General features: G+C 47.7%; 2 protein-coding genes across 2 annotated transcripts in view; one reads left to right on the forward strand and one right to left on the reverse strand.

Moving 5' to 3' along the window:
• The window catches only part of LOXHD1 (lipoxygenase homology PLAT domains 1), a gene marked incomplete at its 5' end in the record, with an annotated part of 126,386 nt that extends 123,456 nt beyond the window's left edge, over nucleotides 1-2,930 (forward strand). The window contains one exon of the mRNA XM_086770808.1: nucleotides 2,450-2,930. Coding sequence (XP_086626934.1) covers nucleotides 2,450-2,930 — 481 coding nt within the window. The remainder of the gene's footprint in view (nucleotides 1-2,449) is intronic.
• An 8,044-nt stretch (nucleotides 2,931-10,974) lies between these two features.
• Nucleotides 10,975-19,457, reverse strand: part of ARK2C (arkadia (RNF111) C-terminal like ring finger ubiquitin ligase 2C) — a 44,532-nt gene continuing 36,049 nt past the window's right edge. The window contains exons 4-8 of the mRNA XM_086769818.1: nucleotides 16,013-16,142; nucleotides 14,922-15,026; nucleotides 14,301-14,396; nucleotides 13,042-13,148; nucleotides 10,975-11,907 (exon numbers count right to left, since the gene is read on the reverse strand). Of these exons, the coding sequence (XP_086625944.1) occupies nucleotides 11,790-11,907; nucleotides 13,042-13,148; nucleotides 14,301-14,396; nucleotides 14,922-15,026; nucleotides 16,013-16,142 (556 nt within the window). The 3' untranslated portion in view covers nucleotides 10,975-11,789. The remainder of the gene's footprint in view (nucleotides 11,908-13,041; nucleotides 13,149-14,300; nucleotides 14,397-14,921; nucleotides 15,027-16,012; nucleotides 16,143-19,457) is intronic.

Genomic DNA, 19,457 nt, shown 5'->3' on the forward strand with positions numbered 1-19,457 from the left:
CCTGTACATAAGTTTATGAACAAGTTGACTTGGGTGAATCTCGCAGCTATGACAAATTAATGTCCCACCTTGCAGAAAATGCTCAGACTGACTGAAATTTAGGGGATTTGTAGGATGCCCTGCACAGACTGGCCTTTAGGTAAGTCTTGTAAAAGAGCTCCTAGAAAAAAGAGAGTAAGGCAAAACTTGAACCTCTGATTCCCACCAGTTTGGATGCAAGATCCTTCCAGGATGGTCTGAAAAGCCCCCTGGTTGCAGTCACCTGTCAAATCAGAAGTAGCCCCCCCTCACTAAACAAAACCAGAACAGCTCCCCTACTCTATTTTGAACACTACTGAAATCTCCGCAGATGAAATACGAACAGGTCTGAAGAGCCCAGAGCACGTCAGGTCCTACAGGCTTTGATCTGAGCCCCATTTTTAGAAGGGGTGATGTTCACAACTCAGGGAGCAGATAGCACAGCAACTATGCAGGAACCAGAGCAGATCGTCAGTTTGCAGAACAAACTCCTCTTCAGAAAAATAGCTATGATATTAATTATGGATTTTTTTTTCTTCTCCGTGATATTTCCATTGCTGCTAAAGTATTTAACTATAAGCAGTTTGCTCCAGCTGAGACAATTGAGTGTTTAAGAAGAAATCCTTGAAGTGGTCTTTTTTTTCAGATGCTAAGAGTCTCTCCTAGCAAATTAATCAGCCAGCAGAAGAGCTATAATAATATTTGCTGAATGAAAACTCAATCTATGACATACTAAAACATGTTCTTTTCTCCTGGTGGGGAAAAACCTGGAAGCCTTAAAGTCTATGCAATCAAGTCCATGCACTAAACTCATTGGGAGCACACTGAAACTGCTGAAATGGGATGTTTTGAAGCGGCCAAAGATCTTCTTATAAAGACCCTTCTTTTAAAAAAAAAGTTGTTTTAAATTAAAGAGGGCAGCCAGGAGATACCCGTAAAGAATCAGGGCTCTGGCTCTGCAGACGCAGCGTTTCACAGCGGTGCTTGCTCTGTGCATGATGAACTGGAGCAGATCTCACCATGAGAGTAAGTCCTTGCTTCAGGTGTTCTTGATCCCAAATATCCAGAAAACCCCACTCAGTCAAGCCAAAGACCAAAATAAAAGACATATGAGAATGGTGCAGCAATAGTTTTAAATTATACTGGGATTTTTGCCTTTTAGTAGATCTTAGTATGCAAGAGGGCTGTATTTAGAAACTTTTTCTTGCAAATCCCAGGGCTAGAAAGGTCATCTTTTTTTTTTTTTTGCTGCCTCTCATGAAGACTGGCGTGCTCCTTCATAACTCCAGACCATGAGATGTTACGTAGCCCAGGAAATAACACTGCAGCATCAGGCAGCCCCTCCATTCCACTCTCATGCATCTTTTCTGTCCCTAAGCCTAAAATTTTGCTCCAGCCAGAGCTTCTAATTTATAAAGCTTTCCAGAGAAAGGATAGCTTTACTTTGTCTGCGGAAAATGTTGGCAGTGCTTACGAAGCGCAGCATGGCTGCAATTGCCGTAACCCTTCCTCCAGGTGTTTATTTTACATGCACGCACTACAATCCGGCTACACTTCCTCCAGGAAAATCCGCTGCTGTTGGGCAAAGGGGTGGGGGGGAGAGAAGGGGGAAAAACTCATTTGGAAATGATCTGCATCGTTGGAAATGAAATACATCATTAAAAGCAGAGTGCTCCAGCCCCTGGCCGCCTGCCAGGTCCGCGGGAATTGATGGATGTGCTGCGTGCTCCCTGCACATCACCGCGGGCAGCACTGCAGAGCCAAGGGCTTTCAGCATCTGGTACCTATCAAAGTGCTCAATGCTTTTTTTTTTTTTTTTTTTTTTTTCACTTCCTAAGGATGGGCTGAGTGATCCAGATGGAGAAAAGAGGGATATACACCTCCTCCTCCTCCCATCTTTCCCATTCCCTTTTTCCTACTTCCTAGCCCAACCTTAACTATACCATCAGTGAGGATCATTGCTGAGCTCCGTCCAAGAGCAGCTGCACAGATGAGACCCTGCTCTCAGACCCGTTAAAGAAATGACAGGTGCCCTCCACTGACCCTCACATCTGCAGGGTGTCTGTGGCTCTCTAGGGAGATATTGGGTTTTCCAGTTGCCGTTGCAATGTTCAATCACGGCTTTCTAGAGAGAAACTCTAGTGCTAGCACATATATGGAAAAGTACTGAAACAACATTAATAGTGGGCAATTTAGTATTGTGCCTAGTCCATTTGCCCAGTAAAGTGTCTATCCACACCATTAATGGTGTGGATGCTCCATCCCTGGAAACATTCAAGGCCAGGTTGGACGGGCCTCTGAGCAACCTGATCTGGTTGGAGATGTTCCTGCTCCTTGCAGGGGGTTGGACCAGATGAGCTTTAAAGGTCCCTTCCGACGCAAACCATTCTATGATTCTATAATTAATATTCTCCTCATTTTCTTTTGGTAGGTATTTTTTCAAGTGCAACGTGAAAATCCCTCTGCGTTACAAGAGACGGGACTACAAAGTTTTTGAGTGTGCCAAGGTCACCGAGAGCTTTGCCAGCAAAGCCCGGAGCTTGGTGCCAGTCAAATATGAGACCATCGTGGTCACAGGCTTTGAAAAAGGTGCGGGGACCGACGCAAACGTGTTCATCACCATCTTCGGGTTGAATGGGGACTCAGGAAAGCGGGCGCTGAAGCAGAAGTTCAGGAACCTCTTTGAGCGAGGCAAAACCAACAGGTTTTATCTGGAAACATTGGACATGGGAGAGCTGAAAAAAGTCCGGATTGAGCATGACAACAGCGGTCTGGCACCTGGCTGGCTGGTGGAGCGGGTGGAGATCACCAACTCGGCAACCGGCGTGACCACCATATTTCCCTGCGGGAAGTGGCTGGATGAAAACCGGGGCGATGGGTTAACCTGGAGGGAACTTTTTCCTAGGTACTGAGGAGGACAGGGCTGCAAGAGGGTTTCAGTCCCTTCTGGACAGGTGTTTTACTCGTTATACTGTTTTATATTGCATTTTACTTTTTAAAACGCTACCTTTTATATCGAGAGGTTTTTAGTAGCAAGATGTTCTTCCTGGGTTAAAATTTTGTAAAAGCAATACCGCTTTTTTTTAAAGCGCGTATAAAATTGTGAATGAAATAAATGCGTTTCTCTCTTATTTATGATCCAAAGCCACAACTGGCAGAGTCATAAACCGTCCTTTAACATCTCAGATGCCATCTTCTGCTTCCAGAGCTTTGCCCTGCCGGAACTGGGAACGCCCACTGTCCTCCACCAGTGATGAGCTCCCCTTTTAGGTGAGTGAGGAGGATAAGGGAATTGAGCCGATACATTTAAGAAAATTGAGCTTGGAGATCCCAGTTTTTCCCACTTCTGGCACCTGTGAGAGCTGCATGTCTGTACACACGCACGTATTTCCAGAAGGCACCGCATCGGAGGCCATGGGCACAGCAGGGATTTCTGCAGGGAGGGCTGGGAAGGACCGTTGTCCACCCAGCCAGGTCTCAAGTGGTAGGAGCAGGGTGATGTTTTCCACGCACGGGCTTTTCCCCAGCAACTCAAACCCAGCTCTCAGGCTGCATTCACCTGGGTCTGCCCACAGCCGAGATTAACAGCTACAGCAGCCACAACAAAAAAAAAACCAAAACACACAAGCCAACTTAACAATCAATTCCACTGCAAGGAAGCTGTGCTAACTATATTCAAAGCTGCCTCAGGATAATCTTACCCTATATGACCTGAATATCGACTCTGTTTCAGAGCAGCTGCCGTTCATTTTATTTTTTTTTCGTTTAATAAGAACTGCTGTTTTGATTTTTTTTCTGTGGTGGAGGAGGGATTTCCCAGCCACAATAAGGGCTGGTGCTCTTGTAGGTGAGCTCTTTCCAGCTGCTCACATCTCTACACGTACCAACAAGAAAAGCTGTTTAAATATCATTACTTCTGGAACCCGCTCTCCCTCCTCAGGGAGCAAAGCAGCAGGACACATCCTTTGAAGGAGAAACGTGTCTGAGCCACCATGAGTAGACTTTCCTCTTGGCCCTAGGAGTGGTCTTTCCCCCTCTCAGAAGCTGGTTTTAAACAAGCACTTTGTGCGAATGGGGATTAAATGGGTTAAGAGCGGGTTAAACTCACCGAGCCCACCCACCCCATCAGTCCCTGGGTTGGGAAGATGCTTCAGCTGGGACATGACCTGGATGTGCCTGGTCACAAGGCAGGACTGTCCCACTGCTGAATCCCTGCCTGGTCATGGGCACATGCTGATGATGCCGAGACCGGAGTTAGGGGTGTATTGCGGGCGCTGTCGATTGCTCCTGGATATTTGAAAGTGGCTGTGTCCCACCAAAGCCCCACCAGGCAAGTGTCTCATCTTTATTTTCTGCAGCAGGCACCACCAAAGAGACTTGAGCTTGTTCAGGGCTGTCTGTGCCAGCTCACAAATAACAGCTCAGACTAATTCATTTTAGAAACCTTTGTGGAAACTGATGGTTTTGGAGCAGAGCAAGTTGCTTAAATGAGCCCAGTAATCAACCTCATCAGTGATCAACTACTCACTGATGGGAATAATAATAGCAGCCTTGGCTGGCTCTGCTCTCCCTCCTCACTGCGGACTGGTGCACTAAAATGCTGTAGTCCCAGTGTTTCCAGTTGGCTCCAGTCAGCACCCGCTTGGTGTGGAGATGCCGGAGATGGCCGTTTTGCAGCATCCGAGTATCGCAGCTGTTTAACCTCTGCCAGCCCCTGAGAAAATTCACCATGACTCGCGTGGGACCTGTGCTGCTCCATGCTTCCAGCCTTCGGGAGCAGTGGGGCAGCTCCTGACCCACACACCCTCCCTGTGTGGGGCAAGGAGGAAAGACAAATCCTTAGCTTGTGTAATGAGACGTGGTCACATCTGGGAGTAATCACACGTAGCGAGTAGCTACAGCCATGGACCAAGGTCCCATTGAAGCAAGCACAAAGATCTTTGAGGTCACCAAACCACTGTGTAGGTGAAAGATGGGATTGTGGATACCTGGGTTGCCATCAAAACCAACTGCCATCCCAAAATTGTCACATTCAATGCAAAAGCTGTGCTGCCCTGAGAAGGGCCGAGGGGGAGTTTGCTGGTGCAGGGTTCGTAACAGCTCTTGCATCCCCTGCTACTTTCTATGGGTTTTTTTTTTTTACCTCTTCATTTCTTAATTGTTGTGGTTTTAGTGCACATGCCTTCAGCCAAGACCGTTAACGTAGGTGAGAAGAAAGAGCAAAGAACAGGGATGGTGATACCCAGCAGGACTCCTCAAAACCAGGCTATCCCATCATCAGTGCGGTCCTCATTATTTTAGGAGCCCAGTGAAGTGCCACATTTATGAAAGCACTTGGGTGCTACCAGTGAAAAATACGTATAACCAAGGAGTCCTCTGCAGTGTTGGATGCTGGGAGGGACCGGTTGTTTCTCACTGCAGGACACAGAGAATTATTTGAAAACCTCTACGAAACTGTTACGAAACATTTTTGATAGCATCATATACTCACACCAATCTTCTGTGCGTGAAGCAGAAAAACTGAGGGATGTGAAGCATCCATTCATCCATTTTATAATCTCCCCTGCCCCCTCATTATACGTAGAGGTCCATCTTGATATAGAAAAAAGCCCCATTAAAAAAAAAAAACAACAAAAAAACACCAAACCAAAAACCTTTATATTTACTGATGAAATTTTACAGCTCTGACCTGCAACCTGTGGGCCAGCTGAGGATTTAGATACTACAAAACACAAATAAGGGCTAAGCTTCCTGATGCCCGGCAGCTGGGGCGAGAGCAGAGGCTCGCAGTGAATGAAGACGTTGCGTCTTGGCCCGTGTTGTTACACCTGAACGGGCACAAACCCTCCCCAGCACAGCCGCCGGTTGCTGCTCGCTGCGCTCAGCAGGGCTGTTATCAGATCGTGGCGGCGCATTTGCTGCGGCAGCTTTGAAGCAAAAACCGATTCCCATCTCAAGCAACTCTCTCAGGGCTATTACGCTTTTGAAGGACATCAGCAAGATCTCCGTGAGCAACTGAGATTTTCCCCAGCTGGACCAGCACATCATTTTTAACCTGTTTTCTGAATTTGTAAAAGCTTCCTATAATGGGAGCTTTGTCTTGCCTGAATACAGTCCATCCCTTATGAAGCCTTTGCTGGATGCTGGAGGAGCTGGCAATTCCCTTTGGCTACAGGAACCAAATCTCTATGATGAGCAGCCGCCTGTCTCCAGGGCTTATTTAGTCCAACCACACAGTCAAAACTGGGGACTGGTCTCAGTCTTTCTGCATTAAATGCATGAGGAATTATCATAGAATCATAGAATCATAGAATGGTTTTGGTTGGAAGGGACCGTTAAAGCCCACCCAGTCCAACCCCCCTGCAAGGAGCAGGGACATCTCCAACCACATCAGGTTGCTCAGAGCCCCGTCCAACCTGGCCTGGAATGTTTCCAGGGATGGGGCATCCACCACCTCTCTGGGCAACCTGGGCCAGTGCCTCACCATCCTCACAGTGAAGAATTGTGTCCTTATGTCTAATGCAAATCTCCCCTCTTCCAGTGTAAAGCCGTTACCCCTCAGGCTGTCCCTAGGAAGAGCCGAAACAAGACTAGGTAGGAGGAGAGACTGGTGCCATTCAGCGTAGGAAAAAAATAAAAGTTCAAGAGAACCTATGAAAAGAGGATGCAAAGTTTGGTGTACGGCCCATTGAATTCTCAAATGGGTAACAAAAGGATTGAAAATACTCCCAATTATATCTGCATCGGTTTGGAGGAGTTTTATTTTTCTCCAATAAGTTTTTCTTTCCTTAGCTTTTTGAAAAAAACATCAACAAGGAGGGAGATGCTTCTCCGCTGGGAGGATGGAGGATGTGTTGGTACCTCTGCAGGACTCACCAGAGATCTCCTACAAGCACCATGGGCTGCGTTTAGAGGAGAAAACTCCCTTTAACAGGCAATTTTCACTAGAAAGTGATTTTGGTACCTAATGATAAAACCAGTGCCACAGGACATCACACATGGCAGTTTGCCCAGCATGGAGATCCTCACCTTGCCTGTGCCGTGGAACTGAAGCACCAACAACCTCTGCAAACCATTTAGGCAGAGCGTTTTATACCCCAGCAGCATCTCTTTGGCACATCGAAGTCCAAAGGTGTAAGCAGTGAAAGGAGAATTTACTCCGACCCAGAGAAACGAGCAATGAGCAGTAAATAAAGACCAAACGATTGCCCTGATGGGTGACTTCTGCACGGCACGGGTTTATAGTTAGCAATGCAGTTTGTTTTATTAGTTATAAATAAAGTACAAAAAATCCACCAAAAGTGAATCTAAGCATTTACACAATTTCTAATGTCTTTTCATTTCTTCAATGCACTATTGCTTTAATATTAATAATAAATATTTTTCTAGCTTTCTTCTATAAAATAGTCTATGTAGCAAAATGTTGCACAGCACAACAGAACAGCAGTAGGAGTACAAAAATGTGGGTGATCCTTTCACCAGCCCGGGTCATTAAAGGAGAGAATTTTTGTTCGCTCGCTTTTTGTTTTACTTATCCCTTTTGCAGTGTCTTTGGGAGGAGGGGAAACAACCGAGCCCCTGTCCCCGCACGGCTCAAAACCGCAGCTCCGGGCTACAGAGGAGGAGTGTTACAGAGCAGCAAGATGAAAAAAAAACACACGGAGAGGTTTTAAACCTAGGGTAAGGCAAAGTCAGCAAAGCAGAGCAGCACCCTGAAGGGACAGAGAGAGAAAAATGTTACCGTAAAGCCATTTTGTGCCTTTCTAACCCAAAAGAGAATTCAATCTGAAGCCTTTTGGGGCGGACGGCAACTGGCTGAGCGCACGCGTCGAACCCTGCTTCTGTCCATACATGGCCGAGCATCTGCGCTGACCGAGAGCGGTTATGGCTTAAAGCTTAAAGAATCATCAAGGATGCTTTAACCCTCTTGCGAGGCTCGAGCACTTGATATTCGGGCGCCTTCTGGGAAAGGGCAGTGCGGTGCGACGACGGCATGGCTATGGCCGGGGATGGGGACGCTTGGCCACCGCTGCCGGAGGCGGGATGTCAGCTCAGGATTGAAAGGCTTCAAGTTGAGGTTTCCCCCTCAACAAGGGGAATGAAACCAACTGGAATAATGAACTTGGAAACAACAAGTGTTCAGGAAGAGGGATTCTGCTCCATGCATGTTTCACAGCTGGGTTATAGCAAATGCGCATGGCTTGGCGTTACAAAGGGATCCCAAATCGCTCCCGTGTCCGTCCCAATCCCTCTCAGCTAGACCAGGGGGACAACCCTTCTAAACTGCAATGAATCCCTCGTTTTTGTGGTCTCCAAGCTCAGGCTCCATCGATAGCCTCCTCCATCCTCCCTGCAGCGCCCGGCTGGGTCCGTGCACGGAGGGTGAAAAGAGCCAGACCGATAGACACCAAAAATAGGACAGAGCCACCACGCTGGGGCTTCCTTCCTTGGCTTTGGAAGCAATTTGCAGAGTCTCACATTAAATGCATGTGTTGCCCCAAAGCATGGCCTGGTAGCGGGGGGACCGCCGGGTGTTGTTGCAGAGTAACAGATGCGGCAACAGCAGCAGCATCACCCGCGGCGCCGGGGACAGGGCGGGGGCAGGAATCGACCGAAATGTTTTGGTTTTGCAGAGCGCCGTTAGCTGCCTTCAATGCTCAAGGACGCAAGTGAAAGGATCACCAGAGTTTGATTATGAGTGCAAATAATATTCATATGTATGTGCTAAACACAGTCACTATATTGCAGTTTTCCACTATGTCACAGCATACAGAATCAAAGGTTTGCATTTTTATGGAATGTATCCAAGGTAACAGCACCACAGTAATACAGTTTGTAATCACACACCCTGATTTTTTTCTCTTTTTTTTTTTTTTTTGACAAGATAAGCATTACCCCCCAACATCCCATGTTTAATTCTTTTTTTTTAAAGTACCGATGCATGCAAAGCATTCCATTCCCAGAAACAATGCAAAAATGAGGTAATAGGAGTAATAAAAAAAATTAGTATTAATTTCTAAATAAATAAATTATAATTAAAAATGCAACAAAAACCAACTATAAAAATAATTAAATAAGAACCCACAATATCTACAAGTTAGTCATAAATTATGATTGTTAAATATAAGGCATTTAAACTCACAAAACCCTGTAAACTATCAATGTTTTGTTCCTAGAGATTTTTTTTTTTGTCGTTTGTTTCATTTTGCTTTTAGACTCACCCTATTATCGCAACCTACTTGTACAAATTATTTAAACGCAAAGGAACCTGACACACCGATGCAACTCCAGACGCTGTAAATTCGCACGCACCTCGGGATCAGTCACTCACACGAGACCACGGGAGTTTGGTGCTTGTCTTCACCAAGGTTTTTTTTTGTTTTGTTTTGTTTTTTAAAAACTGTGCTTGTTCATTAGGCAAATAGTAATACTTTCGCATAGGCTTTAAGAAAATGCGCGGTTTGGAAGCGCGCCTCCTTCCTTCCCCGCCCAGCCAGGGTCCCAATCACCCTGTTCCTCCCCCTGCTTTGTCCCCAGCTCGCACCTGGACACACCAGACCGGCTTACAGTGTATTTTACCAGCAAAGCCTTGCTTTGCTTGTCCATAATATTAGTAACATTAGTACTATTTTTAAGGCTGCTTTAATCTGCTGCTGCTGGAGGAAGCCCCAGAGGTATTGATGGACCACTCCTTCACCCAAGGAGTCCTCAAGCCCTTTGGTCAGGGCTGGGACTGCTGCATCCACTAAGAAGTCATCGCTTGTGCTGGGTAGAAAACGCATCATAAAATCACAGGATGGTTTGGGTGGGAAGGGACCTTTAAAGCCCATCCAGTCCAACCCCCCTGCAAGGAGCAGGGACATCTCCAACCAGATCAGGTTGCTCAGAGCCCCATCCAACCTGGCCTGGAATGTTTCCAGGGATGGGGCATCCACTGCCTCTCTGGGCAACCTGTTCTCGTGTTCCACCACCCTCAGCGTAAAAAAGTTCTTCCTTATATGCCACCATGTGTCCCCCTCCACTCCCTCCTACATGCATGGGCACAGCAAGAGATGGGCTCCTGCATCCTTGCAGCCTGCAGGGCTCCCCTCTTTCCTCTCCTCTCCAGTTAGGACCAAAAAAAAAAAACCAAAAAATCTTTGGGGTAGGTCTAAGGTTGGTGTTTTCCAGCTACAGGTCAGGGAAATCCCGTGATCTCTCTGATTGTAATTTACGATTGTTTCTGCTTGGAGAGCATCACTTGGCTCCGGTGAAACAGGTGCTCAGGAGAGCCAGAATTCATCCCCACCGCATCAGCATTTTCAGTATACAATGCTCCTGCCTAATTCCCCTTGCTCCTTGGCATCTTCCTTTTGCTCCTCTAGTATTAAAAAAAAAAAAAAAAAAAAAAAAAAGGTTTTTGGTTGTGAATGCCAGTTCTCCAGAGGCTTTTTGGCTTGTTCCCTACAGTTGGGGTGCTGAGGTCTTTATTTCAGGAGAAGCTTGGATCGCAACAGCTCACTCCTTTGGGGACTACCTCCCAATTCCGTTTTGCGTGCTAATGCAATTAGGTTTCATTTGACCAGCCACCCCATTCTCCGTACGGATACAGCCTGAACATGTATACAAACACACATAGGTGCAGGTGGACATGCTTTGGAAAGCAGCAAATCCCCTTCCAACCTGCCTTCCCTTCCCACGTCAAAATGCTCATGGCCTCAGCAGTGCCTTGTAAGCGTCGAGTTTTCTCCTGTCCTCTTATCAGAGATGCTTTCACATGGGAGAAGAGTCGGCAGCGTACACTTCTCAGCCCTTCTCCGGTGTTTTTATACCCCAAAACACAGCTATAGGCACCAGCTCCAGTAACCATCATTTTGGACCAGGGCTGGCAGCAGCTGCTGAAGCCAACCAACCTCACAGCTCACAGGAGAAAGCATCATGGACAACGGCAATCCTTGGACAGCCCTTCCTTGGACTTTGATATGCCAAGCTAATTCATTAAGAGACAGAAAGCAAAGAAACAGCATCTATTCCAATATTGTGTCCCTACAGAAAGCATCCAGCAACAGCAGATAAGCAGGAACGAAGCTTCTCCCTATTGCTTCATTCACTGAATTCCCCATTTTTATTTTTTTTAAGCTTCTCTAAATTTGCCACACACTGTAAATGCAAGGAAAGGAAGCACACGTGGCTGAGGCAAAGAGCACAACCCTTCTGACTTGTAAACAGGATTTTGCTTTTTTGCCTCATCCCCCTCCAGGGTGGGAAAGCTTGTCCTCTTTATTCCCCTTCTGCAATGTATTAGGTCAGGCACCAAAATAAGGAATCTATGAAAAAATATTTGGTGCAAATTAGGTAACAGCAACATGTCCACCACAAGATGAGTAGGGCATCAAACACAACATTTCTTAAGCTAACATGCTCCAGCTGCCATCCATAGAAATAGCTAAAGGACCCCTAACATGTTTCTACGTATTCGAGAGGTATATATACAATCCTCATGAAATGCAGGATTGACAGGCCAGACTACCACAACTAGTTCCTTCATGTTCAACACTAAATCTTCTGCAGCACGGGGTCTCTGAGCTCCGGGAATGCCAGCTCCCTTTCACCGGGCCCGTATCCTGCGTATGTGCAATATCTCCTACCGCTAGATATTGTACCATCACCTCCTCGCTAACGTGCCTGCAGACTTTTCCTCTCAATCAAATGGCTCAGAAGGCAAAAATTTTGCTGCAAGGGTTTATGGCCATACGACCTGGTAAGGAAAATGGTGTGTCCAGTCAGTCCTTTCAGCTGTCCGAGCCGAGCTGTGTTTCAATGTCCACCCTGCAGATCGGGCACTTCTTGCTGGTGGCCAGCCACTGGTCCACGCACACTTGGTGGAAGAGATGCATACACGGCAACCGCCTGCAGATAGAGAAGTACCATCCTGTTAGGATGGAAGAGGTCCAGGGGAACAAGAAGAGCCAACTTCACACATGGGGAAGCACCGATGTAGTGACACCAGGTCCTACACCCTCCCCAAGCCATGCCAGCTCATGCAGGGCAGTAGGTCAGAGATGATGTCCTTCTTAGCTAAAAGCCTTTTAGAAAACCCCACACTCTCCTAAACGTTGTTCCAGTTGTGAATTATCCTGTCTGCTGCTTTTCAACCTTTCAAGAGTATTAGGTTATACTCTGAAACCTCTTGGTTCTTCACCATTGTGACCTGTTATCAGTCAGGTGGATCCCCATTGCTCATATGTGGGTGTCTGGTGTGCCCCTGAGAATGTGGTTGCTTTTTGTCTACTTCACCTTTCTCACCACTTTGCTCACCCTCACGAATTGGAGGGACCCTGAACCACAAGGACCCACAGCAAGAGGATCAGAGTTTTTCTCCATGGTTTGAGACAATGAAAGGGTGAGAAGCAGGAGCAGGTAGCACAACTGCACTGCACACCTGCAGCTCCTTCAGCCCTAGGAGCTCAGCCGCTTGCAATTGCTTGTCCAAATCCTCCATCACCAGCAGAGATTTGACCCAGCTAAGAGCCTGGAGATGTCTGTGAAGGATCATCAGGGCTTTGTTGTTGGCTCAGGAAGGCTCCCTGAGACCGTGCGGGTGGAGTAATCTCACTTATTCTACAATAAAGCAGTTCCATCCTGGCCACAAAACAGACTCCCCTGGACTTCACACCCAGACTCCCTTTTATCATGCTTCGGTCATTTGTCAAGCTCAGACGTTGATGTCCCCGAGCTCCAGATGGCTGTCTGAGACCTAGGACCCGTCCTTCTCTGACACTGGCCAGCTGGCCCATTGGCACAGCCTTGAAGCAGCTGATCCCAGAAAACACTACAAAAACTTGTCCCTCATGGTCTTCTTACCTACAGCCCATACTAATGCCCAACTAAAAAGTATTTGGTTTTCCAGACCCCACAGCAGCCCAAGAGAGTTTGTCAGGACAAGAACAGGGAAAACCCCCCACCAGCGCATGGTGGTATTGATCCTAATAAACACCACTCAGATGGCACCGAGAGGTAGAGAGGCAGATGGAAGAATCATACCTGACATCTTCTCCGTCTTCAAGCATGGACAGACAGATTGTGCATTTCTCATCAGTGTCTGACTCCTCTCCGTCCTCTTGCTCAGCTTTGCCCTCCTGCGGTCTTCTCTGCAGCAAGATTAAAGAAATAATTTCATTAGGACTTGACTTTCTAATGCTCTCCCAAGCCTGGGTAGCTGAAGGAAGGCAAATAATAAGAGCTTTGTCTATCAGTCAGATCCTCCACCTTGAGGAAGCCAGCCCAGCCAAACAGCCAGGGAGGGGGGGATGCCACCAACATGCTGCTTGTCAGTACCTCTTCTCCTGGGGCTGGTGGCAGTGGGGCTGGTGGTAGTACCCCAAGGAGCAGCCTGTCCTCTGCTGCCCTAACACAGCCCCCCACGAGCTCCTCCATCCTCCTTGCAGTGGAGATGGCCCTGTAGTCTCCTTTGCCGGAGTCTTCTCATGTGGGGCCACCACTGCCAGGAAGAGCAACCACTGTGCCTCATGCCAGCTTGGCCAATGGCCCCGCCTCACACTGTGCCGTGGGGCAGAGCTTAGTCTGCCAACTCTCCCCTTTTCTCTTCCCCCTACACATCATTCCTATTAATGTCATTTTTCTGGATCCACTGGTGATGCAGGTCAGAAATAAGCGCAGCAGGAGTTGACTCACTTCCAATTTGGGCAACGGAACGTCCCTACTTGTTACTGCCGAACCAGGAATGACCAACATGTGACATTACAACAAGCACTTTTCCCATTTTATATTTAGTGCAACCCAAAAACATGGCACCCATTTCCTCACAGGCAGGAGAACAGCTCCAACAGCGGAGACACCTCTTGCAAAACGAGGGGAGGACAAGCTCCCCACACCATGGAGCCAGCACCCTCATGGCAGGGTGTGCGAGCAGTGCCACTTGCATACATAACGGGGTGGGTTTGCATGCACGACGCCCCCTTGGTGTGTGCACTTTCTTGCCAGGTGAAGACCTGGGGGAAATTTGCACCCGCTGGGTGGAAGAAGGTTGAGACCCTTTTGAAAATTTGGCCTGCATCTTCCTAGCCTAGAAGTGAGAAATAGCCAGCCGAGCTACACCACCACTTCAGCCCAGGAGCCCCACAAGATAGTCAAAGTACCAATTCTGGATTTCAGGAAATATTGACTGTGTCGGTTTGCCAACCCTGGGGATTGCAACCCACCAAAGTCCTTCCTTCTATCTGCTCTGTGCCCACAACCCTTGGTCAACTGAGAGGGTGTCATCACGGTTTTGGGGGACTCACCTTCTTGTACTTGTGGGGGAAGGTGAACCTCTCGATGGTGTTCTGGACGGCTCCCCGGCTCACGTTGCCCAGCCTGTCCTCCAGCTGCAGCAGCTCCTGTGGAGCAGGAACAGCAGCAAAGCATCATCAGCATTGCTCCTGGGGCATGAGGTTCCACCATCTCACCCCACCTGCTGGGGACCAGGGCTCGCTCCTGCCCTTTGCTTGGTGGAAATGTCCATCAAACCCAAATCAGCCGTGTTTTAGTGATGAACTTAAGCCCTGGCTCTTGCTCTAGTAACTAAGGGCAGAAGGCAAAGAGCTGATGTCCAATATTTCAGAAGTTAGGGTGGAATCCTAGCTCTTTGACAAACTGGGAAACAAAACCCTGCAAAACTGGAGCACATTGTTCATGGACGTGAAGTGAGCCAGAGTCAACACAAGCCACACCCAGGAACCCTGGAGTAAACCATCTTTTACCAAACCCACCCAACCCCTTTGCCTCCCAGTTATTACTAAAATTGCTGCAAGGCTCAATGCAACCACCAGGTCACAAAACAACCTTACAAGTCTGTGCCAGAGCTTGCACAGATTCCTAGCTTGTAAAAAATTAATAATAATTCCAGTCCTCGTGGTACGTACTTCGTAGCTCTCCCGCACGGCGGACGTGTGCCTGCTTGGGTTCAGTCCCTGAAGAGCAAGTAACTGCAGCTGAGGATAAGGGTAATTTCTGATCTCGTGAACAACCTGTGAGAAGCGAGGGAGAAAAATAAAGGCACCTGTACTTGCACTTAGAAATCCCCTGTGTACCCTGATTTAAATCTAGTGCTTTAAAAACTCAGTATGAAAGAGTGAAATGGCACCTTCCCCAATGGAAGCCTTTTAATAACAAAAAAAAATATGAGGTTTTATTAAATAGATCTTCTATAAGTGATAAGTATGAATATGCATTTCTTCTGAATAAACTGTCTGTTATAATAATTCCTGTTGCGTCTATAATGTTGCCATTTCAAACTCTCAACACGGATTAGCTCAAAAGGAGGTTTTATTTTATGTAGTTTAAAATGGATGGATTTCTCTTCATCCAAGCTTCGATATTTCAAGCCTCGCTGTAGTGCACAGGTGTCATGGTCCAGCTACGGGCACAAGGGAAAAAACACCCTCGTGGGATTTCTAAGGATGCTGTAAGGATGAGCAGCACTTGGCATGGCCCAGCTCCAAACACAGCACCCTGCGAGGAGAAGGGTGCCAGTCAGCCCACCTTCTCTTCAAACACCACCATGCAAAACCTCTACAGATGGCACCATGGTTGGTGTAGGGAGCAGTGATCTGATGAGGGATGGTCCTCAGGGCTGAGCCCAGCGCGAGGAGTTACCTACTGCCAATCCTTCTGCATACAAAAAGTCCTGGGAGCTCACAAATTGTTCCAGCATTATTAATATTATTAGCAATAACTGCTGAGTCTCTCACATCCTGCCCAGGTTTTGCAGACCAGCTTGTGAGCACAGTGCTGCATGCAACGGACTGAATCTCTCCAGAGCAGCTGAGCTTTTCTTTCCTTTCTCTAATCCAGAGTGCAATGATGCAACATAATCCTTTCAGACACTCCCTCCCACGGCCGGAGATAAGTGGGATTTGCAGAAGACGGGTGATAGAAAGATAGCAGCCTTTATTTTGACTGCCTTCTGGCAGACAATGCATAAAACATTTCTCGGCACAAGCGTTTCACTTACCATCTGCGTCGAGGATGTGCTCCGGGGGAAATGGTGCATCCGAGGTGTAGCTAAGTAATGCTGATAGGGCTGAGGGACTGGCCGGACCTGGAACTGGGTGTGAGTCAGTCCCGCGTCGACGCTGAGGTCCCTGTGGGGGTGAGGACAAAGATTTTTGACTGCACGGTTTTGCCGTACGGCTCACAGCAAGTCAGATCTTGCTCACAGAGCAACCTCCACCTGTGGGATCTGGGGATGATGCCACTGCTTGGAAGGGAGTTTCCTCCAATTTGGGCCATCGCCCACCAGGGCAGCACAAAGGAGTGAGGAGTCGTTTCTATGCCAATTTTTAGGATTTGTGTTAGCCAGGTCAAGAGCTGCACAGATGCTGCCTGCCAATTTCGGAGCATCTTGGTGGCTTCGATGGATGCCCAGGCTCAGTAACTCAACTCGGCCAGACCATGTCCTGCCTCTGCTGCCATCACTAATTACATTTTGCCTTGAATATTTTTCAGGAATACAGCCCATCACTCAGGTGACACACTGGTGAACCATTCTGGGTAGCTGTTAGGAGCCAGCAAGGCACTGTCCGGGGGCTTTTTGATGTGCCCATGCTCTCCTTGGACGTCTCCCAGCCCAGGTGATGGTAAGGCTTGGGGACGCAAGGGAGACTGCACTTCCCCTGAACCCAGCCTCAGGAAACTCCAGATTTTCTATTTTTGCAGAACATACAAAGGTTCTAAGAAATTTCTGGATGGGACTGCTGTAGGAAATGGTGTCACATGACCAGCAGGACAATGCTGATGAAGAAGGACCTCCCCGATGGTCCCACTGGCCCACATGCAGCCTGGCCCAGGCAAGCAGAGCAGGATATTCACCCAGGCTGGGGCTCAGTTTGGTAAGTCTGGGCACCTTATCCCTCCAGAAAACCAACCCAGATCAATCCCAGGATTTGGCATAACGGAGATCCCAGCAGACACCACAGCTCTGCCCAATCCGGCACACAGAGACAAACTGCAAACCCCATCCCCACGCCGCGTGGAGGGCACAGGAGGAGACCTAACGCAGCATCTCCATCTGTAATCCCATTAGCTGATCCCTTGTCTCTCCAGCCGGAGGGTCTCTCGGCAAACAAGCGCTTTGAACGTCATTCGCTTTGTCATAATTACAAAAGCCGGCGCTGTAATAACCACTGCCTTCACATTTGCCAAAGCAAAGTTAAATAGAGTGCAGGGGTGGCTTCCCGTCTCAGGCTCAAACTTCTCTTCCCCTCTGCAGAGGACAGCAGTGGCGAGCGTTACGGCTTTTTAAGAGCAACCCAGACATATCCTCCAGCAGCTGTGAAACTTCACACAACGGGAGATAACGGACGTGAAGGAACAGTACATGCAGGAATCCTTTACCCAGCACAGCCTGAATACCAGGCAGTAGCTCCAGCGCCTTAGTGCCCCTGAATAAGAACCCCCCGACACCAAGAAGAATCAAAGACAGTGACTGGCCCTGTGCTAGCCGTGTCCCAGACAGATGAAAGCAGCAGCGGAAAAAAAGGAGACAACGGCAGGAACACAACCAGGGTGAGAATCAGCAGGACTGGGCATTTTCCAGCTCCTGTGTCGCAATTTTGGGATTTATCCCATTGCTGAAGACTGTTCCCAGGTGGATGGAAGGCTTGACTGGAAATCTGGAGGTTTTGAGTCCGTGCTCAGCCCTTCCACTGGCCTGAAGCATGGCCTTGACTCTTTCCTCTCTGCCTTCCCATATTCCCTGCCTACAAAACAGATGGGATAGTCTGCAGAGCGTTTCGAGATCAATGACCAAAGAGATCTCTCAAAGATGAATAGCCATTATTAACTTGCACAAGTAATTGCAATAACAGCACTGCTGAACTGTTTGTGCGTCTAGAGCCTTAAAATCGGATGTTGAAGTTCCTGAAGCAGTGCTGTGGGTCTGTAGAAGTGTTCAAAGCAGAACACTGCATGAAATGGTGTTTTCCCATACTTTGGGGGTTAATAACAAGAGCTCATAAGCTAAGAAAACCAAAACTGACCATCACCTCCTAGCCTGCCCTGTGTGGCTGACTGCACAGCATCCTGATGCTCAGATGCGAGGTTCCAGAGCTGTGATGCCTACAGCACGTGGGCTGCCAACAACCAAAAAGTGCAGGGTAAGGCTCCAGATAACAGGCTGGATGGTTGTCACTGTGCAGAAGATGATTTAACGAACCAAATGGGAGTTTATTTCTTCTTCGCCAGCAGATTTTTTGGCAGTCCAAGGAGACTGATCACCCTCAGATCTTCCACCCGTCCCCGTTTCCCGCAACAGTGCCTACCACCTACTGCTTCCGAGCGAGGAAAGTTCTTGTATCTGTCACTGGGAAAAACTGTGCATGTGCCCCGAGGGGAAGTGAGTCACCCAAATATATACACACAGTGTCTGATTTCTGTCATCCCCACTCCTTAGGTTCTACAAGGCGATGGAGCAACACCAAGGGGAAAAAGGAGGAAGGAGGAGGGAAACATAAAGCAGTGCTTTATCAGATCCTTCTAATGATTATAATTAAACACTCTGCACTGAAAGAGAGGCAGAAAGAATGGCTCTATCCAAATGGTACGTGAACTGCTTTGCAAACTGATCTGAACAATGTCATCCCGGCCAAATTCAGCTCATGGTGGTACCAGTAATGGGAACACCTGAGAAGAAAATGGCAGAGGGATCTGGCCATACTTTAAGTTGTATATTATTACCACAGAGGGGGAAAAAACCCTCTGTGTTAAAAGGGCTCTGCATTTGCAGAGCGAGGCGCTCAGGTGTTAGGAAATGCCATAATTAAGATTCCCTGTGACATTGATTTCGGTTCCCTTGTGCATACACACTGTGATTTTTGCAGTGTGTATATTTTTGCGATTGTCTCTAATTACATGTTCACAAGACGTTTTTTCCATTCAGTGCACAGAACGGACTTTGCTCAGCCAACAGGCAGCTACTCAGAAGTATGTTTTTACTTTCTCATTCTTCCACGTAGGGCCCAGTACCTTATTAACTGTGCAGGAGCTCAGAATCTGCTCTGAAAATGAAAGGATTAATTCTGTGCTCAGTTTTTCCAGGGTGTCAGACACTTCAGTGAGAGAATGATTGAAAACTATTAATTAATTCACCCCACCCTGCAGGGCAGGGCAACATTGTGCTCCCTAATTTAGACCACAGAAGAAGTTGTGGCCATTTCTTTTTGAGTGCCTGGCGGACAGCAGAAGATCTAGTTCAGGCAGAGATGTTAGTCTACAGGAAAAAAGACCCTGGCTGTGCCCTGCAGCAGGAAAAGCCCTTGGAGAAAGACTAATGTTTGGCAGCACTCTACACCAATGGAGGGAGAGTTATGGGCAATACTGATGCCTCAATGTTGTCACATATAGGCATAAAGGCTTTAGCAGGCACTCATGGCCCTTCCAGAGGTGAGCTTTCCCAGTGC

This window comes from Chlamydotis macqueenii, chromosome Z (genome assembly GCF_036417535.1).
Source record: "Chlamydotis macqueenii isolate bChlMac1 chromosome Z, bChlMac1.mat, whole genome shotgun sequence".
NCBI classification, from domain to species: domain Eukaryota; kingdom Metazoa; phylum Chordata; class Aves; order Otidiformes; family Otididae; genus Chlamydotis; species Chlamydotis macqueenii.